General features: G+C 44.3%; 1 protein-coding gene across 3 annotated transcripts in view; it reads left to right on the top strand.

Moving 5' to 3' along the window:
* crtc3 (CREB regulated transcription coactivator 3) overlaps positions 1–17,017 on the top strand; it is an 83,205-nt gene extending 66,188 nt beyond the window's left edge. For 2 of the 3 annotated variants that reach the window (XM_080216245.1, XM_080216244.1), the window contains 9 exons: positions 1,490–1,525; positions 2,578–2,663; positions 4,862–4,911; positions 6,590–6,807; positions 9,282–9,574; positions 9,946–10,125; positions 13,148–13,303; positions 15,119–15,320; positions 16,121–17,017. In XM_080216245.1, the coding sequence (XP_080072371.1) occupies positions 1,490–1,525; positions 2,578–2,663; positions 4,862–4,911; positions 6,590–6,807; positions 9,282–9,574; positions 9,946–10,125; positions 13,148–13,303; positions 15,119–15,320; positions 16,121–16,329 (1,430 nt within the window). In that variant the 3' untranslated portion in view covers positions 16,330–17,017. The remainder of the gene's footprint in view (positions 1–1,489; positions 1,526–2,577; positions 2,664–4,861; positions 4,912–6,589; positions 6,808–9,281; positions 9,575–9,945; positions 10,126–13,147; positions 13,304–15,118; positions 15,321–16,120) is intronic. The other variant, XM_080216247.1, reaches the window with a different exon arrangement.
* The last annotated feature ends 7,745 nt before the right edge of the window (positions 17,018–24,762 follow it).

Here is a 24,762-nt window from a genome sequence, read left to right as displayed (position 1 = left end):
TGAAATTTCTTCAAGTGGAGTTTGTGAATTGTGTACTGCAGAGGATTGTGGACAATCAGTCATTAAATATATTCAGAATAAAGATCAGTAGATTTTTGTACTGTGTGTGTGTGTGTGTGTGTGTGTGTGTGTGTGTGTGTGTGTGTGTGTGTGTGTGTGTGTCCAGGAGTAGGCAGATGGTGGTGGGGAAAGTGGAGATGAACCTTCATCATATTGAATGGTGGATCAGGATCTAGGAGTCTCAGAGGCCACTCCTGATTTTCTATCAGTCAGCTTCTGGTCTGACTGAGTGATTATCTGGTGATGTTTGGGTTGATCTTGGCTCTAATGGTCTTTAAAAATTCATTCAAGGGACGTAGGCTTTGCTGGCTGGGGCAGCATTCATTGCCCATTCCTAATTCGAGTTAGAGGTTTGCAACACGGAAACAGACCCTTTGGCCCAACTTGTCCATGCTGCCCTTTTTTTTAAACTACTAAGCTAGTTCTAATTACCTGCATTTGGCTCATATCCTTCTATACCCATCTTACCCATGTAATTGTCTAAATATCTTTTAAAAGACAATTGTACCCACCTCTACTAGTACCTCTGGCAGCTTGTCCCAGGCACTCACCACCTTCTGTGTGAAAAAAAATTGCCCTTTGGACCCTTTTGTTTCTTTCCCCTCTCACCTTAAACCTATGCCCTCTAGTTTTAGACTCCCCTATCTTTGGGAAAAGGTGTTGACCATCTAGCTGATCTATGCCCTCATTATTTTATAGACCTCAATAAGATCACCTCCTAAGCTCCAGAGAAAAAAGTCCAGCCCGTCTTTAAAACTCAAACTATCAAGTCCTGGTAGCATCCTAGTAAATCTTTTCTGCACTCTTTCTAGTTTAATAATATCCTTTCTATAATAACGTGACCAGAACTGTACACCAGAGGCAGTGCTAAGCTGCCTTCTTGAATCACTGCAATCCATGTGGCATAGCTACACCCACAGTGCTGTTAAGAAGGGAGTTTCAGGATTTTGACCCAGCAGCAGTGAAGGAACGGTGATATGTTTCCAAGTCAGGATGGTGAGTGGCTTGGAGGGGAACTTCCAGGTGGTGGTGTTGCCATGCATCTGCTACCCTTGTCATTCTAAGCGATAGAAGTCATGGGTCTGGAAGGTGTCGTGGTGTATAAGGAGATTTGGTGAATTTCATAGTGACAAGATATGCCACCAGCTATTGTTAGGATTGGCGCATGAAGAATGCCAGTGGACCATGAAATTATGGCCAGGTAGGTTATTGTGATGAGTGATCAGAAGAGAGCTTTAACTAAATGTTTTATGTTTGCACTTTTAACCCAGTGGTTTGTGTGCTGGATGCCACAATGAAATGATTAATTTTTTTTAAGCTTCAGATAAGTATAACTATAGCTGGGGTTTACTTTTTTGAAACGATGAGACTCTGTTTTCTGGTTGGTGACACTGTGTGTTATGTGATTGTGTTCTCCTTGTTTTTGCAGTAAACTACTGTGATGAGATGGACAACCTGGGGGAAGGTGAGTTCATATAGACCTGGGTTTGTTTTGTTGCAAGTTCATGTGCACCCAGGGGTTGAAAATATTGCAAGTGAGCCCAGGTCCAGTACCTGAGGTTAGTTCCCAGCTTAAAACTTGCTGTCTGGCTACGTGGCTTCAATCCAATTCTGCCATTAGATGTCAGGGTGGTGAGGAACTGGGGACATGTAACTGACTCATTTAAGAGGAGTGTGTTTGGTGAGGAGTTGGTACAGTTGGCAGAGGGTGAAGGTACAGTCCATCTGAATCCATTCTTGTTACCAATAAATGGAGTAAACATACCTGTGTCCTCAAGTCAAAATAGTAATGGTGATGACTGATTGCTTTGCCTACACAACACTATCCACTACAATTAAAAAAGAATGGTTTGTTTCCCTGGCATAGGCTCCATGTAAGATTTTTTGGACAGGTACAGGAGGAATGTCAGTAGCCTTGGATCCATAGCTTAGCAAAGGGGTAGTACTTTCAGAAGAAGAGGGGAAACTTTATTTAAAAATTCAGTGACTGGCTAATGGCAGCCTGCCTACAGTAAGCAACCACCTTCCAAACTCGGGTTTTCCCCTGTAACTCGAGACTTTGAACAGGGAGATCCCTAGCACTCCCACATTTCCTGTCAAATTGTAGCTGTGTTCTGTCATGTTCCTTCAGTTGAGCTCTCATTATTAATCCTTGTTGCATTCACAAAACTTTTGAAAAGTTGACAGCTGGAATATTTTTTGCCTTTAAAGAATTGATGTGTGACACTGTGAAGTAGTTATTAAAGGGACACTATTCGCCTTTGTGGATTCTCTCAAACTTTCTACCTCATCCAGAACAACCTATCAACATTACATTAAGCAGAGCCTGGGCTTCTATTTAATCGATAATGGTGATCGATTAATTATTTCAGTAATCGATTCAATGTTCGATTATGAAATGGTTTAATGTTATCCTGATCGTTTAGTTTTGATTTCCTTAAGAGTTTTGTTTTTGTTTCCGATCTTATTTTTCACCATCCTCATTGCATTATTAATAGATTACTCCTTTTTATTTAGTCTTTTCATTCCCAGTCCTGACAAATGAAGACAGTCTCTTAAAGCTGAACAAACCTTTACCAAAACAGCTGTGGGAAGCAAAGAAGGTGAGTGGCAGATTGCAGCATAACTGGTTTTAGCAAACATATAACCCACTGCTTCGATTTTCTGCATCTTTCTTTTGGAATCCACAATTCCATGCTCTATCTGTGTTGCCATTCCTACTCGATGCTGACTCCTCGGCTCTGGCAAGGCTCAAATTTTACACAAATCGATTTGATTTTTGATCTATTATTGTCACGTGTATTAGCATACAGTGAGAATTATTGTTTCTTGCGCACGATACAGACAAAGCATGCTTTATCTGTATAGTGCGCAAGAAACAATAATAGTCATAGCTAGGGTGTAGAGAAAGATCAACTTAATGCAAGGTAGGTCCATTCAGAAGTCTGCGGCAGCAGGGAAGAAGCTATTCTTGAGTCGATTGGTATGTGACCTCAGACTTTTGCATCTTTTTCCTGATGGAAGAAGGTGGAAGAGAGAATATCCAGAGTGCAGTGGGTCCTTAATTATTCTGGCTGCTTTGCCGAGGCAGCAGGAAGCATAGACAGACTCAGTGGATGGGAGGCTGGTTTGAGTGATGGATTGGGCTACGTTCATGACCTTTTGTAGTTTCTTGCGGTCTTGGGCAGAGCAGGAGCCCATACCAAGCTGTGATACGACCAGAAAGAAATTGAAGTTTCAAGGCAGTTGTGAAATTCACATTTTTTTTGAGGGTGGGTGTGGGTGGGGAAGGAGCACCAGTTTTAATTCTGTCATTACAGATTACAGAACATGACCGCTTAATACTTGTCCTGAGCAACTAAATGGTTGTTTTTATCTCTGCATCTCCATATCTCTGATCCCCACATAGCTCTAGACGAAGGCCCAGATTGCTGCACATCACTCGCGTTGAAAAGAATTGGAGAGAAAGCAAAATAAGTTGGTATGTGGCAGTTAGATGACACCAAGTCTGGGTTTTAGCAGGCTGTAAAATGTCAGAGAGAGGGAAAGACGGAAGTGGGGAGGGAATTGCAGTTTTGAGACCCTGAGAATGAATTGGAAATGAGACATGATTTTCACAGTAACTTCATTGCAGTGTTAATGTAAGCCTACTTGTGACTAATAAATAAAAACTTTTAAAAAATCTTTTATTTCAATGCATTGAGGATGAAGAGAGTGTGGGACTGAGGACCTGAGGCTGGGAAGGGGGGGATAAGAGGAATTGTATCTATTATTGATTAAATAGAAAAAGAAGTGGGAAGGGCAATGATATAGGCAAAGACTTGAGGCCAGAGATGAGCAAAGAATCAACGCGTGTTTTTATTAGTTAAGGGTATTACCTGAAATGAACTGAAGTCAGGAAAATGGGGTTGAGTTACAGATCAACCATCATGATCTAATTGGACAATGGAATAGACTCGAAGGGCTGAATGGCCTTGTCCTGTTCCTATGTCTGAAGAGAGTTGGCTATTCTGTTTGCCTCCACAAATGTAGTATAGCAACTGAGCTTTACAAGAGTTTAGAAATATTGAAGGAAACTGAAGTATTGGACAAAAGCTTACACCGGGTTTTCAGAAACCTTCAGCAATTGATGTAAAAATGTTAGATTTTAAAACAAACAGATAACTGACAAAAAGAAGTTGGAAACCTGCAGACAAAGGGAGAAATGTTGGCTTGTCTTCTGCTTTGTACAGGTGGAGGCGATAGCCTAGTGTGATCCAGGAAGTCAGTCAACGTTCTGGGGACCTGGGTTCAAATCCCACCACAGCAGATGGTGGAGTTTGAATTCAACTTTTGGGCGGGCAGTTGGGACTAGTTTAGGGGTTTAAAAAAGAAAGGGACAGCATGGACAAGTTGGCCGAAGGGCCTTTTCCATGTTGTAAACCTTATGATTCTATAAGGTGCAAACTGTTACCAATCTTTTATGATTTCAGATTTTCACCAGCGTTTGTGTGTTTTATTTGTCGCTTCTCCTGTCTTGTTACTGATTCTAACCCAAGCACTGTCCAGCATTATTTCCCTTATAATAAAGCATGTTATCAAAAAGACCCTGGGTAAGACGCAGTCCCAGTGCACCGTGCTACTTAGTTGATTAGCTGAAGTTAGGACCAGTGGACAGTGTTCCTTTTTCCCTTGCACTGTTTACATGCAAGCGTCGGTTGCTTCTCCATTGAAGCTAAAGTGTTGAATGGTGAGATTCCTCTTGGAGATTTTGAACATCCAAGGTGATATAGATTTTTTTTTTCCTTACTCTGTTCCTCAGGTTCAGTCCCTGTTGTCACGCCCCAAGTCTTGTGAAGTCCCTGGCATCAGGTAAGTGGATGTTGATCTCCTTGGGATTGGGTGTGCTACGTTTCCTGACCCAACAATTCCTCCCTCAGCCAGAAACAGAATAGCTGGTGAGTGAGTATGAGATCATGTTGTGTTTAAATGGTCGTTATGTTTGCCTTCACTGCTGTAAGGTGGGATGAGATACTGCGTTGATGTAAATTACACTGTGGAATCCTAAACCATGGGCAGCACGGTGGCACAGTGGTTAGCACTGCTGTCTCACAGCGCCAGGCACCTAGGTTCGATTCCCAGCTTAGAATCATAGAATCTCACAGTGCAGAAGGAAGCCATTCAGCCAATTGAGTCTGCACCATCCGTAATCCCACCCAACCCTATCCTCGTAACCCCATGCGTTTACCCTAATTATTCCCCGACACTAAGGGGCAATTTAGCATGGCCAATCCACCTAACTCACACATCTTTGGCTTGGGTCACTATCTGTGTGGAGTCTGCACGATCTCCTTGTGTCTGCATGGGTTTCCTCCGGGTGCTCTGGTTTCTGAAAGACATGCTGGTTAGGTGCATTGGCCGTGCTAAATTCTCCCTCAGTGTACCTGAACAGGCGCCAGAGTGTGAGGAACTAGGGGATTTTCACAATAACTTCATTGCAGTGTTAATTTAAGCCTACTTGTGACACTAATAAATAAACTAAACCAATATCGCTTCACTTCTTACCTGTAAACTAAAGTGTGCTGCAACACCCCTGAGGTTAATGAGATAACCTTTGGAGGCCACGAGGACCTGAATCCGATTCAGGAAATCTCATGGTGTAGTGAAACTACATCGTGTGAGGAGACGTAACCTCACATTGCCATAATTGACCAAGTCCAATAAAAGTCTTTCAATTAATAGCTGGTAAAATCATTACATTTTTCTTTTAAAACAATTTAGAATCCCTACAGCACAGAAAGGCCATTCGGCCCATGGAGTCTATACTGACCATAATCCCACCCAGGCCCTATCCCCATAACCCCATGCATTTACCCTGCTAAACACCCTGACACTAAGGGCCAGTCCACCTAACCTGCAAATCTTTGGACCATGGGAGAAAACCAGAACAAGCAGGCATGGGGAGAACGTGCAGACTCCACACAAATAGTGACCCAAGGCTGGAATTGAATGTGGAACCCTGGGACTATGAGGCAGCAATGCTAACCACTGTGCCACCATATTGTTCTTGTGGTGGGATTTGTTATAATATCCATTTTGGATGCATTGTCGAGGCGATGGGCTATTGGGATGTAGATTTGGTTACCATCAGATCAGCCGTGATCTTAGTAAATGGCAGAGCAAGTTCAAGGGGCCGAATGGCCTACTTTAGCTTCTTGTTTGTACATTCATACTGTTGTTGCTGATGATTTGTACTTCAGTGTATTCAAGTCTCATTCTCTGACTTGAATGTATAATCGAGGCCAGCACCACAAGGCCATATGGAAGGTGGACTGCATTGGTGCAGAGGCGGTACTGCTCGGAACAAACACTAATGAATTGCTCGTTTGTCTTGCTGTCCATGGGAAATAGCTGCTCAAATAGTTTGTCAGCACTTCAGTGAAAAAGTAATCTGTATGTGAAATGTTTTCTGATGTGATAAAATGATGTAAAAGTTCAAGTTTTGTGATTTAAGCCCAGCACTTTTGTGTTTTGGTTCTCTTCTTCCAAGTATCTACCCATCCCCAGAGCAGAATATCGGGTTGTCACACTTTCAAGGGTCACTAAATACCGGAGGCTCTCTCCCCGACCTCACAAATCTTCACTTCCCATCACCTCTGCCAACCCCTCTGGATCCCGAGGACAACATCTTTCCCAACATCAGCGGAGGCAACAGTACCAGCAACCTGGCTGCCACCATGACCCACCTGGGCATCAGCAACTCTCAAGGTGAGGGAGCAGTTTGTGCAGAGGTTTGATTGATGCTGCGTAACCAAGCCAGTTTTCATTGTTTTTCTTGCATATTAGGGAGCAACACTTAGGTGATGCATGTTTGACTTTTTAAAACGGTGAAGTAAGTTAACTAGTTTGTGTATGAGTCAGGATTTGTTTCCAGCAGAACTATTACCTGACAGATGAAGGCATTGCTGATCCAGACAGAAGATATGATGTGGAGATGCCGGTGTTAGATTGGGGTGGGCACAGTAAGAAGTCTCACAATTGAAAGGCTTGATTATCTGTAAAGACTCGCATTCCAACCATTATCTTGCAATTGTATCTCTGTCTATATATGCTGTGTTTGTGAACCCAACTCTCCACTCACTGATGAAGAAGCAGTGCTCCGAAAGCTCGTGATTCCAAATAAACCTGTTGGACTTGAACCTGGCATTGAGACTTCTTACTGTGCCCAGACAGAAGAGGAAGGGCCAGGTTCAATTCCCCATGATCTCAGACAGTGTGCACAGAGGAGGTTCCCCAGGATGTTGCCTGGGATGCAGCATTTGAGTTATAAAGAGAGACTAGATAGGCCTGGATTGTTTTCTCTAGAGCAGTGAAGGCTGGGGGGTGGACATGTATTGTCCTGTTACTCATATCCAAGGTGTATATGAGTATGAGGGATACGGACAGGGTGACTAAGGAGCAGCTGTTCCCCTTGGTTGAAGACTCAATCACGAGGGGACAGAGTTTTAGTTTAAGGGATGGGAGATTCAGAGGGGACTTGAGAAAAACCTTTCCACTCAGAGGCTGGTGGGAATCTGGAATGCACTGCCTGAGAAGGTAGTGGAGGCTGGAAAACTTACAACCTTTAAAAGTATTTGGGTGAGCACTTGAAATGTCACAACATCCAAGGAAATGGCACAAATGCAGGAAAATGGGAATAGCTCAGCTTTGGTGGTGGTTATTGTCAGTGCAGACTCGATGGGCTGAAGGGTCTTTTCTGTGCTGTATGACTGTATGACTAGGGGAATAATCCTGTCATTGTTATTGACCTGGACAGTCTTCAGCCAGGGATCGCACCCTTTATCCTGCAGCTCCTGCAAACTGACCACAGGTGAATTTTGGGGAAGGCGCAGGAATCCAGCAGCGATGCCCATCTGAAATTGGCTGACACTCTGCTTCAATGAACAGCTGCACTCTGCCACCTGACCTGAGCCCCATCGGTGAGAGGCACAGTGACTGTATGATACCATAGCCCTACCACAAACCAGCCTTACCCAGCACAGGTGACTGCTCAGAGACTGGGCATTCCCAATGTCTCTCCCATTGGGAGTCAGGAATCGTTTGTTTAGTTTATTAGTCACAAATAAGGTTTAAATTAACACTGCAATGAAGTTATTGTGAAATTCCCCGAGTCGCCACAGTCCGGCACCTGTTCGGGTCAGTGCACCTCACCAGCTCGTCTTTCAGGCAGTGGCAGGAAACCGGATCAACCGGACGAAACCCACATAGACACGGGGAGAAAGTGCAAACTCCATACAGACAGTGACCCAAACTGGGAACGGGTGCCTGGTGCTGTGAAGCAGCAGTGCTAACTACTGTGCTGCAGTGCTGCCCTGAGGTTGTGAGGGTAATTGTAGCACCTCTCCTGCCAACCAATTCAGCAAACGCTGAGGATTCAGCTTGCAACCTTGCAATGTGTAGGAATTTTTCTGATCTTATTCAGTTCTGCATTGACAATAAGTTGGGGGAAGGTCAGTTTAGTTCAGTTGTCTGGACGGCTGGGTTAGTGATACAGAGCGACACCAAGAGTCTGAGAGTGATGATCCTTGAATGAATCATCACCAGCCTCTGGTCTTCTGGGACTTGGCAAGTTTACCAAGTTGGTGAGTTTCATGTAGATGCTTTCTAGGCGATTTTCACAGTAACTTCATTACAATGTTCATGTAAGCCTACTTGTGACAATAATAAATAAACTTAAACCTTTTTCTCATGCACCCATGTTTGTTGAAAAGTTGAGAATTATACAGCTCAGAAGAAGGTTCATCATGCTTGTCCCAGCTCGCTGAAAGAGCAACCCACTCCTCTCTTGTTCTACCTCATAGCCCTACAAATCTTAAGGTAAAGTTAAAGTTTATTTATTAGTTACAAGTAAGGCTGTAATGAAGTTACTGTGAAATTCCCCTAGTCGCCACAGTCTGGCGCCTGTTCAGGTAAATGCACCTAACCAGCACGTGTTTCAGACTGTGGGAAGAAACCCATGCAGACACGGAGAACGTGCAGACTCCACACAGACAGCGATCCAAGCCAGGAATCGAACCTGGGTCCCAGGCGCTGTGAAGAAGCAGTGCTAACCACTGTGCTTTTAAGCATTATCCAGTTCTCTTCTGAATGTTGCTGGTAAAATGCTACCAGTGGATTTCGAGGCAGATCTTGATGAGATTATTATTAAAACAACATTGATTTTTCATTTTCCCCTTTTCTAGGTCTATCCACTTCTTTGCACAGCTCTCTGAGTAACCCATCAATACAGGCTTCACTCAGCAACTCAGTGCTGCAGTCTCCTTTAAACAACCACTCCCTCAGTAACCCCTCCATCCACTCCTCACTACGGTCATCGCTAAGCAACCCATCCATACCAACTGCCTTGAAGAGTTCGCCACGGCGACGGCAGACACCGGTCAGTCCGCTGACCCTCTCACCGGGGATGGAGTCCCGGCGGACTCTGAGCAAGCAATTCTCGCCAACGATGTCTCCAACGCTGTCTTCAATTGCACAAGTAAGAGTGATGAGCTCCCTTAATCGTGTCTGCAGCTTAACGGTGGTGCAACTGCGTTCCGATAGTAAGAGGTTTCCAGGTTAGGAGAGGGATGCAGCGATTTTCAAATTGCAGCGTGACTCAATGCTTCAGTGCAGCTCACTGGAGCAGCCCTGTCTGGACAGTGAGCTAGAAAGCTGAAGGGGAGAAATACATTGTTCTCATTTAAAAGGGCTGTTAGTTTGGGGCAGAAAAGTTCCAAAGCAGAAATAACCATAACTTTACTTGCGTACTCAGGGCTACTATTTGGGTTGAGGGGGGACAAATGGACTGGGGAGAAGCCAGCTGTTTGAGCCCCCAGTACCCGGTCTAAATGTGCTTCTGGTTCACAGGGAGTTGCCTTGGATACAAGTAATATGACAATGGAACACCTACCACCTTATCCCCTCTATCAGCAATTCCAGTCACCCCAGCAGAAGGTGCAACAATCGCAGCTTCCACAGGGACAGTCGCCTGTGTCTCCTCTTCATCATCTCTCTCAGCCATCACCACTAGAACTGCAGTCTCCCAGTGTAAGTATCAGTTATTGTATACAACAGTCAATTCACACACTCTATACATGCACATGCGCACGCACACACACACACACACATGTATATATATATATATATGTGTGTACAAAGTGTGTGTGTGCGTGTATGTTGGGGGCGGGGGGGGGGGGTGGTTTGCCCAGAACTGCTCCCAGTAACTCCAGGTGTGCTCTAATCAGGTCTTTGTACACCTGAAACATGATTTCTACCCTTTTATATCTCAAGGATTAGGAGACAAAGGTCAGCTTTCCATTAATCTTTTTGTCCATGATATTTTAATATTCTAGATATCTGGACCCCAAATCTCTTTGATTTATTATTGTCACATTTATACAATGAAAAGTATTGTTTTCTTGCGTGCTACACAGATAAAGGACACCATTCTTCGAGAAGGAAAGGAGGGTGCAGAATGTAGTGTTACAGTCATAGCTAGGGTGTAGAGAAAGATCAGCTTCGTGCAGGGTAGGTCCATTCAAAAGTCTGACAGCAGGGAAGAAGCTCAGACTTTTTTATCTTTTTCCCAAAGGAAGAAGGTGGAGGAACAGAATGTCCGGCTGCTTTTCTGAGGCAGTGGGAAGAGTAGACAGAGTCAGTGGATGTCTCTGCCACTTCAACTTTTTACCATTTAGAAAGTACCCAGTTCTATTCTTTTAAGTTTCGTACTTGCCCATATTGAAATCTATTTGCTGATGTCCCTTCACTTAATCTATTAATAACTGTTAGTCTACATGCTGCTGAGATGATGTGGCTGTAAATGAGTGCATGAATTATTTTACAATAAAACGAGTAATTGAAAGATTTTATACAGTGAATTTACTACACTGCTGATTTCATGAAGAAAGAATAGTGACAACAACTTGCATTTGTCTAGCACCTTTTAGATAGTTAAACATTCTGAGACTTTGCACAGGTGCAGTCATCAAATAAAGCATGGTTCTAAGCCATATAAGGAGTTGGCTTATAACTCCCTCTTTTACCAAACAAAGAGGGAGATAATGAGGAGCATCTTAAAAGACGATCAAGAAGTGAAGAGGTTCAGACAGCTGAAAGCATGGGTGCTGATGGTGGAGTGATTAAAATGGGGGATGCACTGGAGAGCAGAATTGGTGAAGCACAAGACTGCAAGACTAGGGCAGCATGGTAGCATAGTGGTGAACACTGCTGCCTGTCAGCGCCAGGGATCTGAGTTCAATTCCAGCTTCAGGTCACTGTGTGGAGTTTGCACGTTCTCCCCATGTCTGGGTGGGTTCCCTCTGGGTGCTCCAGTTTCCTCCCACAGTCTAAAGATGTGCTGGCTATGTGGATTGACCATGCTAAATTGCCCCTTAGTGTCAGGGGGACTAGCAGGATAAATATGTGGAGTAACAGGCATGGGGCTTGGGTAGGATTGTTGTCAGTGCAGACTCGATGGGCTGAATGGCCTCCTCTGCACTGCAGGGATTCTATGGAAGAGGTTACAGAGATAGAGAGGAGCGAGAGGCCAATGGAGGAACGTGGAAACTGTCACAATACACATTAGTGACACCTAAATCATGGCCCCACTTTCAGGTTGTTATAGAACAAAGGAAATTACAGCATAGGAATAGGCCCTTCAGTCCTCCAACCCTGCACCTACCATGCTGCCCAACTTAACTAAAACCCCCTACCTTTCCGGGGACCATTCCCATCCTATTCATGTATTTGTCCAGACACCCCTTAAAGTCACTGTGATATCTGCTAAAGAATAATCTACTTGGCTCAGATTTAAAATGCAAACGGGTGTATGCTACTGACTGACTATTCCATAGCTCATCCGTGTGTGTGTGTGTTTGTGTGTGTGTGTGGAAGACTGAAAACTCCATCATCTGCTTCAAGTCAGTGTTTTAGCTCAGTCACTAGTCAGTCACCGCCCTGAATGAGGCAACGTTAATGCATGCGCGCAACTATTTGTTTCAGCTAAGCCTCCTGCTGGTTGAATGGAATAACAGTAAAAAGTCTGACAACACCAGGTTTTAGTCCAACCTATTTACTTGATAATATACTCGCAAGCTTTCGGGTTAGCCCCTTCGTCAGGTGAATGGAGAGTTCTGGCCTCAGACAGAGCATATAAAGCACAGACAGTTTAGAGATTACTGATTAGAATTCTAATCAGTAATCTCTGAACTGTCTGTGCTTTATATGCTCTGTCTGAGGCCAGAACTCTCCATTCACCTGACGAAGGGGCTAACCCGAAAGCTTGCGAGTATATTATCAAATAAATAGGTTGGACTAAAACCTGGTGTTGTCAGACTTTTTACTGTGTTTACACCAGTCCAACGCCGGCATACCCACATCATGAATGGAATAAGACAGCTCCTAGACTCATGCCTGTCAGAAAGGAACCTGGAATTAAATAGATTGTACAGTCACTCTTTTGTTTACCAATTAACATCCCAAAGTTCATCAGTAACTCGCTTCAATCTATCGCTACCAGGCCAGCTAAGGGAAACATGGATTTAACATTGCCTGTATACTGTGTATCTATATATATAAATTTTAAAGTTTATTTATTAGTCACAAGTAAGGCTTACATTAACACTGCAATGAAGTTACTGTGAAATTCCCCTAGTCACCACATTCCAGCACCTGTTCGGGTCAATGCACCCTAACCAACGTGTCTTTCGGACTGTGGGAGGAAACCCCTGCAGACACGGGGAGAACATGCAAACTCCACAGCGACAGTGACCCAAGCTGGGAATCGAACCCAGGTCCCTGGCAGTGTGAGGCAGCAGTGCTAACCACTGTGTGAGTCAGAATTCACCTGATGAAGGAGCAGTGCTCTGAAAGCTTGTGATTCCAAATAAATTGGTTGGATTTTAACTTGGTGTTTTTTTTTGTATATATTATATATGTTGAGATAATAGAGGTTAAGAGCAATTTGTTATGGTACTATTTACACAGAATAACCTGCATGATATTGGATGAACTATTCTGTAAAGTTTTTTGCACAAGCTGTTATTTATCCCCTCTTTGTCCAATTTGACAGAATGACACATTGGATAACATCTTCAGTGATCCATATTTTGAGCAGCACTTGGTTGCCAGACAAGCCAAACCATTGTCACAGCAGGTATGGAGGTTTGCCCTCAGCAGACCAATGGAGATCCACAGTCTAGCGATGTCAGAATGCGATCGGTTTATGGTATGCCAATTATTTTACATGGTGGTGTATCTTCATCATCAGCGTGTGATGTGACCCTCCCACTCTTCATCTCAACCAGTAACCAGTTGTGGTGTGTATGTTTACCCGTTCTCTTCATCTGTCCGTCCATCAGTCTGTGAGCAATGTAACCACTGCCAGATCTTCACAAGCTGAATTCCAAAAGGCAGCTTGGAATAAAAACATAAAATCATTAGAAATAGAAGCAGGAGTAGGCCATTCACTCCCTTCCGCCTGCTCCACCATTTGATAAGATCATGGCTGATCTGATTGTGGCCTTAACTCCACTTTCCTCCATAACCCCCTTGACTCTTTTGGCAGTCAAAGCTCTGCATAACTCAACCTTAAGTGTATTCAGTGACCCAGCCTCCACTGCTGTCTGGGGAAGGGCATTTCAGAGTCTACTAAGCCTCTTCTCATCATCATCTAAAATGGGAAGATGGCCCAGCTTCCTATCACCTGCTGCCCACGGCAACCCACCTCCTTGCCACCTGCTCTTTGACCACGACCCTTGTGACCTTCTAAGCTATGTTGAGCTGACCTGTGGGTACTTTCTCCAGCGACCACCCCAAAGATGAACATAGTAAATTCTACCTGTCTGATCAGAAGCTCATAACATATCAGATCATCTATGTCACACAGTCATCAGTCAAATATCCCTCTTGAATTCACTGACTCAGCCTTTGTATTCTTTCATCATCATCTATATAAAGTACTTGAAGTTAAACTGTGTATCTCTCTACTCTGCAACTGCTTCCAAAATTGACTCCATTTTCTGTCAAAGTTTACATTTCTGACACCAGTACACAGAAATATACTGGTGCATTTTCGCTTCTGAGTAAAAGCCTTGTTTCTGTTCCATGGAGTCCTAGAGACCTTTAAATCCATGGTCCCAATTAATTACCCAAGAGAAAGAAATACTTGGATTTATATGGCGCCTTTCACAACCTCAACAACCCAATTACTATGTGGCCATTCACAAACTTTTGAACTGTAATTGCTGCTGTTATGTAGGAAACACAACAGCGAGTTTGCCCACAGCAAGCTCTCACCAACAGCAGTGTGGTCATGACCAGATCATCCTGTTCTTATGATGTTGATGGGGGATTAATATTGACCAGGGCATCAAGGATTACTCCCCTGTTTTTCTTCAAAAGATTACCAGAGGTTTTTTGTTTACATCTACTTGAGAGAGCAGATGGGCCCTCTTGTCCAAAGGCAGCACCTTTGACAGTGTGGCACGCCCTCGGTGCCATTCTGCTTTGTTGTCCTCGCGTCTCTGGAATGGGGCTTGAACTCGTACTTGAATGCTGAGACGAATGTGCCACCCACAGGGACATGGGTTGCAGAAGTACCACAGAACTCAAACAGGCCAAACCAATGAGAAGCATCTGAACCTCATTTGAAGCTAAATAGCCATGCTTCGAACTAGATTGATGTGGAGATGCCGGCGTTGGAATGGGGTGGGCACAGTAAGGAGTCTCACAACACCAGGTTAAAGTCCAACAGGTTTATTTGGAATCATGAGCTTTTGGAGCGCTGCTCCTTCATCAGATGAGTACGGACACTACTTCATCATTCATCTGATGAAGGAGCAGTGCTCCGATAGTTCATGATTCTAAACAAACCTGTTAGATTTTAACCTGGTGAGACTTCTTACTTAAACTAGTTTGAAAGAAGCTTTAGATTGGTCACATGTGGAATGATTGACCAACCCACATCACCCTACAGCAGAGGTAAAATTCTCAAGACTGTTCTTTTCCCTCTCTCATCTCCTTACCTCCCCCATCTCCACAGCTGGAGCAGTTCAACATGTTGGAAAGCCCAGTCAACACTTTGGCAATATGCAGCAACAATTTCTACAACCCGAGCTCCAGCCTTCACTATTCCCAGGCCTCCTCTGTGGGTTTGACCGGGAGCTTACAAGACCAATCGCAGCTGAAACCCAACCTGCTGTACTCCACCTGCGCTGGGAACATTCCCAACATCATTTTAACAGGTAAGCAACTCCGTGCTAGCACTGACTTAGGGAAGCAAGGGGAATGCATGAGAGCAAAAGAAGTAGAAGGATTATATTGATGGGACCAAAGGCCAAATACTGCTGATATTGGAAGTCTGAAATAAACCAGAAAAAAATGGAAACTGTCAGCATGTTGGGAACCTCTATAGAGAGAGCAGAGTTGAAATAAGTGATCTTTCTTCACGCTATGGTGATTGGTTGCGGTGAAGAGGGATTGGAGGAGGTTCATGTGGAGGGTAAGAATTAGCATGCATCAGTTGGGCCAAATGGCCTGTTTCTGTGTTGTATTATCATCTCATCAGTATAAACCGGTGAGGTCAGGAATTTCTTTGTGTCCTTGGAATTTTGCTGGAAGGTCTCTTCTGTCTTCCCATTGTCTTTGGTACCAAGATTTTGGAAGAGAAAGTTGGTTTTGTTAACTCTGTGTAGTACCAGCTTTAAACATTCAGAGAGGTATTGAAAAAACTCTGTCCATAATTGATCACAGCCCGAAGAAACCTATCGGAGTGTCAGCATATCCTGCTACACCTTTCTCTATCATGCTTATCTAGTTTTGCCTTAAATCCATCTCTGCTGTTGATCCCAGCCATGTGGCAGTGGGTTCCACGTTGCTCCCACCCCTCTGGATTAAGAGATGGGTCACTGTTGACCACCATTGCAATCAGCAGAGAACCAGGACAGCTCGTGTGACAGGGAGAGCAGCAGATAAAGAAAGAGGTCTGTACATTTAGGGTGCTGCCTTCTGCTGGTTACCTCACTCTACTTCTATTACACTTCAGGAGACTCTCCGCCAAGCTTGTCCAAGGATATCAGCAGCGCTCTAGCCGGTGTCCCAGATATGACCCTGGACACTGATGGCCAGTTTCAACTGGACGATGAATTAAAGATCGAACCACTCAGCCTAGATGGACTGAGCATGCTCAGTGACCCAGATCTGGTTCTGGCTGACCCCTCGATAGAAGATACGTTCAGGACGGATAGAGTGTAACTGCCGCAACTTGTTATTGTAGTGATGATGGTGGGAGAGAATATATCTGGACACTAAAGAGTGAAGGAACACATTTACAGAATGGCACATCTGCAACGAGACCTTTTTTTAATCATTAAAGCACTAGTCATTGCTTTTTGTTTTTTACTGTATACATTTCTGTGTATGTTTAATTGAGTTAAGATTGAAATGTTTTTCAGTTTAAGCTGACCATTGCCAGACATTAACCACCGCAGCACAGGGCACATAATTGTACTGTATTTGACTTAAATAGATGACATGTAATGCAAATTGTTTACAGATTTTAAATCTTAGCTTTTCACATCAAAACCAGAATATCTGCATTTTATAAAACGTTAGTCTTTTCACACTTGCTAATCTGCATCTTTCTAAACCACTACAGCTAATTGAGACCTCTGTTGAGATATTGAATTCCAGAGCATTGTTTCAACGCCTGTTGCTGCTTATGGTACTGAGCTGTATATTCCAGCATGTTCGTGGTCTGTGCTGTCACAGTAAGTGGGTAGTTATCCTGTGTCACAACGCCTAAGGGTTAAAGGGACAAGAAATCAGCCAAGACACTGATTGGGAATTCCATGTGTTGGGGGAAGACAGTCCCAAGCTTGACCATAATTGCCCTTTTTTGACAGAAGCTCTGTCAATGTTGGCCGTGTTAGGTTCAGACATGGAAGAAAATAGAAGGTGGTAACTGGAATCCAGCACAGGTCTGCACTTCCAGACAGTGAGGAGATAGTCTGAATAAATGCCCAATCTTTCCAGTAGCAGGAGGCTGTTGATTGAAATTAATGGAATTTGCACTTGCTTTAATAACTGGGACCAGGAAGGCCAGACCTTGGGCGCTGGGAGCGTGAAGGACAGTGACGAGGGGCAGGTTACTGGGACCATAAGGGGCGGATGCTGGGAGCTAGAGGACCAGGCCCCAGGCACTGGGAGCCTCAAGGGCAGTATCCAAGATGATGCGCTGTCACTGGGACCAGAAGGGGCATGAGGAGCAGGTTACTGGGACCAGGAGAACCAGACCCTGGGCAAAAGGAGCATGAAGGGCTGTGACCAAGACCAGGAGGGTCAGGTTTCTGGGACCAGGAAGGCCAGACTCCGGGCGCTGGGACCTGAAGAGGCAAACCCTGGGTGCTAGAACCAGGAAGGGCAGGCTACTGGAACAGGGTGGGGGGGTAGTAACTGGTTCCTGTGGTTAAGCTGTAACACCAACTTAACCCTCAGTTTGTTGCAGTTTTGTAATTAAACCACACCAATTCTGAATTATTGTGGTTCTAAACAGTTTATGAAATGTAAACATTTTTAAGGAACAGAATAAGGGACTTGTGGAGAAACAAACTACCCCTTCAGAACCCGACTTCCTTACCTGTCTAACAGAGGCTAGTGCAATAGACAGCTGTAACTGCCCCCCCCCCCCTCCACTTTGAAATATAAATATAATTTATAACTCTATTCACAAGGCAAATGCTTGCTTGTGTGGGGAGGAATTTATATAATATATAATCAGAGTTACTGATATCAAGATGGTGAAAATCTATATTTTTAATTGCTATACTGTAAGGTTAACATACCCACTGAATGCCTTAATCGATGGAACATTGCAATCTGAGTGTTGTATTTTTTTTGGAAAGAATCAGTTGTTTCTTCATATCTTGAAGCTGGACCTGAAAGTGCACTGTGATTAGAAATTGTAGGCCTTACCCACGGAACTTAAATAGGATGGAAGGTTGTTATCGTGGCTCAGTGTTTAAGAGGTTAGAATACCGCCAGTGAAATGCAGAAACCACGAAGAGACAGCATTTCCCCTGCTGATTGAGCTGAAATACGGATTTTCTTTTGCAAAAAAAAAATCCCCCCAAGAAATGGGATTCATTCTTGGATCGCCTTTCTGAGGGAATCTTTGTATGATTCGGGCTGAGGGCAGCACTCTCACCAAGACTTACGCCACGTGGGAATTTCTAACACAACTATGTGCCGACCCTATCGCCTTGCATGGTTTATAAGCCATTTATTTTACTTTTTGTAAGAGTTTCGTGTCAGCTTGTTATGAATCAGCTTCTCAGTGTATTCTGCCTTGGCTGTTTTTGAAGATGCTTTCTTGCTTACAAACGGTGCGGTTTGTCAGTGAAGTCTCATCACGCATTGGAGTTCTGCTATCTCCGTGAGCCGTATGTTGATTTGGTCGAATTGTGTTTTCATAGTACCGGCACTGGTCAGTACAATGTGTAAATCGATTGCTGACTTTTCACCTCCAAGACTGTGATTCAGCAAGGACAGAATGTTGCCTCTACGTTTCCTATTCTGTTGACCAGAAACCTTCCATTCCAGAACTCTTGGAGGTCTCTTCCCCTGCTGAGTAAAGGTGGCCCTGTCTCATCATCCCCTCCTGCAGACTCCAATTATTGGCTCATTCATTGCAAGGATCGATTCCTCTCTAATGTTTTGGATGCCAAAATGTAATCAAGGAAAAGTTAGTCCTTTGAGAACCTGCAGAAGCAAGAATGAAATGGAGAACCAGGAGGAAGAAATACAGGGTCGATGGTAGAGGAAGGTCTGTATCGAAATTATCCTTTTCAACAGGAGAAGAATATCGTGGTCTTTCATACAATCTCTTTTTTACCCTCAATTGCAATTCCAGCACCTTCCATGTTTTACCAATGTGTGCTATCTGCTGGTGATATCCTGTGTTAAAAGCTGGATGTATGGGAATTGCTATCGGGGTCTGTCAGGATGGGGAGTGAGAAGGTTTTATGGTCTGATTGAAGTCATCCAGTACGTTTGGTGCTGATTAATCAGAGTTGTATAAATGCATCTATATTTTATCATTTACAATTTCTTAGAAAAGCCTTTTTTTTAAAGAACTCTTGTCTGGTACAACAAAAAAGTGATTCAGAGCTGTTAGCCCACAAAGAGCTTCAATCAATCCTCAGGCCCGTCCAAACTAACAATGATCAGCAGCTGAGGAAAGGCCTTGTGAGGTCTCAGCATGCACGTATTCTGCTAAGCTCCCTACAGTCCTGCAGACCTTAAGGACATGGTGACTTTAACTTGGCAGGAATCCCACAGGGTCACATGGAACGCTGTCTTTTACAGCCCACCCAATGGTTTTTGGACCATTTGGACAGGTAGCCAAACCCATATTGCGCACAATCCTGTCGATGTCCCCGGGTAGGATGTGGGTCTCCAGAAGCAGAATTCAGCAGTGCTGTGCTTCAGAAATGCACCGATCCCTTGTGCATACTCAGACCTGGTTTAGGTCAAGTTATAGTTAGTCTCAGTCTAGATTCCCGCTTGTAGAACCATAGAATCCCTACAGTGCAGGAGGCCATTCGGCCAATCCAGCCTGCACTGACAACAGCCCCACTCAGAACCTAACCCTGTAACCCCACATATTTCCCCTGCTAATCCCCCTGAACAAAGGGACAATTTGGCATCGCCAATACACCTAATCGGTTGGAATGTGGGAAGAAACCGGACCACCTGGAGAAAACCCACTCAGACACGGAGAGTACGTGCAGATTCTGCACAAACAATGACCCAAGCGGGAATTGAAACCGGTCCCTGGCACTGTGAGGCAGCAGTTCCAACCATTGTGCCACCCCCTAAGTCAGAGTGGAGAATGTGAACATCGATCCCACTACCTCACACGTGCAAAGCTTAGTGCTCTACCATTTGAGTTAAAGCTCTCTTCTTTCCACGCCGCCCCCCCCCTCCCCCCAACACCATAACTGTACCCCATGAAACTCTGCACCTTAGGAAGGAGAAGGAGATGATTGCAATGGTTGGCTTGGAGAATGGGAATCTGGAGCATTCCTATCCGTACGCAAACCCATCCCTTGGATTGTTACATTGAAGCTGGGTTGAGCTCAGTATTAAAGATCTCTTCCTATTCCACCTTCCTTATCTTCATTGAATTTTATCAATGTCCATTTATTTTTAAATTCTTTTAATTTATTCTGACCTCTTGATCTGTAGGTCCCTGTTAACCTTTTTATTTGTAATAGCAGCTGGTCCATTTTTTAAACTAATTTTATTAAATATTTACCATTGTGTATCTGTTTCTTGTGACATACCTTCAGACATGTTGAATTCAGTTATTGTGAAGTGTACAGTAATATTTAAATAGGACTTATCTGTGAGCTAGTGTTTTTTTTAAGTGTCATTTTTCATTCTATCTTTCAAATAAAATATATCAAAGCAAATCTACACAATGTGTGTCTATGTTTTTTTTAATAATATAAAATACCAAGGAATGAAACCAGAGTAGAATTGAGCTGATTATCAGGGAGTGTCACAATAAACCTTTGGTCACCTGCCCTAATAACACACCACATAAGGAGATCTTTTATGGGTCTTGGCATCATTGACTGTTTACCCATTACCATCGAGGTTAATTAGGAGTGGACCAACTGATGCTGATCACACCCAAGAAGAATTTCTTAAAACTCCAGACGTGGCTTGTTATTTTTTTCCTGACAACTTGCCTGTGAAGCTCTTTTGGACACCTTGCAACATTAAAGGGACAGTAAGAAGTCTCATAACACCAGGTTAAAGCCCAACAGGTTTATTTGGTATCACGAGCTTTCAGAGTGCTACTCCTTCTTCATCAGGTGAAGCAGACAGTGCTCCAAAAGCTCATGATACCAAATAAACCTGTTGGACTTTAACCTGGTGTTGTGAGACTTCTTACTGTGCCCACCCCAATCCAACACCGGCATCTTCACATCAACATTAAAGGTACTTCGTGAGTGCAAGTTGTTTGTCGTTGATTATCCCCAGGGAGCTGTGATGTTACTCTTTGAGGGGGGGTGGTATGTAGAAAACTAAGCTGGACATTTTTCAGTTGCTTGACTTTTGGATGAAGCGTTTCCTTCATATCCCAGGGCTGGCCCCGTGGCACAGTGGGTTAGCACTGCTGCCTCACAACGCCAGGGACCCAGCTTCTATTCCTAACTTGGGTGACTGTCTGTGTGGAGTCCACATGTTCTCCCCATGTCTGCATGGGTTTCCTCTGGGTGCTCTGGTTTCCTCCCCCAGTCTGAAAGATGTGCTGGTTAGGGTGCACTGACCGTGCTAAATTCTCCCTCAGTGTACCCGAACAGGCGTCGGAGTGTGACGACTGGGGGATTTTCACAGCAACTTCTTTGCAGTGCTAATGTAAGCCTTGTGACACAAATAAATAAACTTCTTAAAAAAATTTAGAACTTTAACTTTAAAAACCATTTAAAACTGTAACTTTAAAAAAACTTCCCTGTGGCTTCTCAGCCTTTTGGCGAAAATCAAGCGTCAGATTGAGCCCAAGATGAGGTGTGATGCATCATCTAGTTAGCTTGCAAATTGTTTGTCTCTCGAGTGGGGACCTTGAATTGGGATTCAGTTGGAATTTGAATTTGGTTTTAGGAGCTAGCAAGGATTGGATTTGGGTTTGCTTGCTCCACTCTGAGCACTGGCTTTGTAAATTCCTGTGAATGTTCCAGGCATGAACATCAGGTGGCAGTAAGAGCTCAGGAGGAGGAGGAGCAGAGATTCCAGTTTGCATAGTCGCTGTAATAGGGAATCAGCCTGTAACTGGGGAGGCTCGGTCAGAAACAAGGGGAACCGCGATGCCCTGTCTGTTATACGATCAATTGCAGCTCGGTTTCAGTAGCTCCTGCCCTGCTGCGTGCTTTCCACAGACCCATCCTTTTGCTTTATCCTTCCCTTTGATTTGATTTGATTTATTATTGTCACATGAATTAGTATAGAACATAGAACAGTACAGCACAGTACAGGCCCTACAGCCCTATACAGTGAAAAGTATTGTTTCTTGTGTGCTATACAGACAAAGCGCACTGTTCATAGAGAAGGAAAGGAGAGAGTGCAGAATGTAATGCTACAGTCATAGCTAGGGTGTAGAGAAAGATCAGCTTAATGCAAGGTAGGTCCATTTAAAAGTCTGAGAGCAGCAGGGAAGAAGCTATCTTGAGTCAATTGGCACTGACCTCAGACTTTTGTATCTTTTCCCAGTGGAAGAAGATGGAAGAGAGAATACCAGGGTGCATGAGGTCCTTAATTATGCCGGCCGCTTTGCCAAGGAAATATAGACAGAATCAATGGATGGGAGGCTGGTTCCCTCTGCAGGAACCCAGCAAGCTTCCATCCTCTCCCATTCATTCCAGCTGCCTGTTCGTTAGACAGATTCCCATGGGCTAGTTCAGCTATTCCTGACTAAAGGATATCAGTGATCATGCTTGGCATTGTCCTGCGGTGGACTCCAGCCCAGCACCCCACAGCAACACATCGATTGAAAAATATAATTATACGGATCAAGTGTTGTGTGGTGTTTGGCAACTGCTGCGCTCAGGATTATGTGAAATATGACATTATAGTCATAAACTTTGCAATGTGACCTTGGACTATACTGGCTCACAGACTGCCAAAGCCTCAGATTTAAAATTCTTATCCTTGTTTTCTTGCCCCTTACCTTTTCAAACACTTCTCCAGACTGGCAATCCTCCCAGAATTCTGCGCCCTTTCACCTCTGACCTCTGGCACGTCCCCAATTTTAATCACACAAGCACTGGGGCCAGTTGCCTGGATCATTAATTCTGGAATTCCCTCCCCAGACCTTCTGCCTCTAATATCTCTGTGGGCAGGGCGCCAAATTTCTTGTACTGCTTCTATGAAGCACTGTGGAAACAATTGCTATGTTCAAGGTGCTATATGAATGCAATTTGTTTCTTTGCTGGTGAAAAATGAGCCCTAGAAACACCCTGTGAAATACTGTCCAATCTCAACCCACATAATGCTCCAATACTAAGGAGTCTCTGCACTGTCGGAGGGTCAGCGCTGAGGGAGCGCCGCGCTGTCGGAGGGTCAGCGCTGAGGGAGCGCCGCGCTGTCGGAGGGTCAGCGCTGAGGGAGCGCCGCGCTGTCGGAGGGTCAGCGCTGAGGGAGCGCCGCGCTGTCGGAGGGTCAGCGCTGAGGGAGCGCCGCGCTGTCGGAGGGTCAGCGCTGAGGGAGCGCCGCGCTGTCGGAGGGCCAGCGCTGAGGGAGCACCGCACTGTCAGTGGCCACTCTCCCCAGCCCCCTCATTGCCTATGGTATCCATGTCTGCTGTATTTTACAATCATGGCCCTTACATTTCAAAATTATCCTTTGTCCTTGAAGTTGTTAATGAAAGTTGTGAGATGTAATCAGGCAGTTTCTAAACATCCTTCGTTCTCTGTGCAATTCTTGGTAAATGTTTCGTTAACGATATTAACGCTTAACCTGTCTCATCTATTCTAACCAGATGCTGACAAATCAGACTGCCTTAAGGAGCCGGAGAACCAACCAGATTGGTTCTACTGTTTTTAATTTTTAATTCAAGAAGTGCAGAGCGAGGAAGAGTAGGCCCGGCACCAAAGGTAGGAAATAGCTGTCAAACGTAGTGGAAGTTCAGAACAGTGGTGAGTTAGTGGTTTTCAGACTGGGGCGTACAAACACTTTGGGGTCAGTACAGATATTCGGGCATTCCACAAACACTTACTGATCGGTGCGCCAGTCTTACAACAACTACTAGGAGCAGGAGTAGGCCATCTGGCCATTGGAGCCTGCTCCGCCATTCAATAGATCATGGCTGATCTTTTCATGGACTCAGCTCCACTTACCCACCCACTCACCATAACTCTTAATTCCTTACTGTTCAACAATCTATCTATCCTTGCCTTAAAAACATTCAATGAGGGAGCCTCAACTGCTTCACTTCCACAGATTCACAATCCTTTGTGTGAAGAAGTTCCTCCTCAACTCAGTCCTAAATCTGCCCCCCCTTATTGTGAGGCTGTGCCCCTAGTTCTAGTTTCACCCACCAGTGGAAACAACTTCCCTGCTTCTAACTTAGTAAATTCTCTTCATAATCTTCTATGTTTCTATAAGATCTCCCCTTATTCTTCTGAATTCCAATGAGTATAGTCCCGGTCTACTCAGTCTCTCCTCATAAGCCAACCCTCTCGACTCCGGAATCAACCTAGTGAATCCCCTTTGCACCCTCTCCAGTGCCAGTATATCCCTTCTCAAATAAGGAGACCAAAACTGTGAAAAAATTGTCCCTCTGGACCCCTTTTGTATCCCTCCCCTCACACCTTAAATCTATGCCCTCTAGTTTTAGATTCCCCTACCTTTGGGAAAAGATATTGACTATCTAGCTGATCTATGCTCCTCATTATTTTATAGACCTCTATAAAATCACTCTAAGCTTCCTACTCTCCAGGGAAAGAAGTCCCAATCTATCCAGCCCCTCCTTATAACTGGAACCATCAAGCCCGAGGAGCATCCTAATAAATCTTTTCTGCACTCTTTCTAGTTTAATAATATCCTGTTTGTAATAGGGTGACCAGAACTGTGCAGTTTTCCAACTGTGGCCTTACCAATGTTTTGTACAACTTCAAATGC

Source organism: Carcharhinus amblyrhynchos, chromosome 32 (genome assembly GCF_965287045.1).
Source record: "Carcharhinus amblyrhynchos chromosome 32, sCarAmb.v2.hapA, whole genome shotgun sequence".
Classification (NCBI taxonomy): domain Eukaryota; kingdom Metazoa; phylum Chordata; class Chondrichthyes; order Carcharhiniformes; family Carcharhinidae; genus Carcharhinus; species Carcharhinus amblyrhynchos.
The sequence above is the reverse complement of the archived record's forward strand: the minus strand, read 5'-3'. Positions and strand labels throughout refer to the sequence as shown.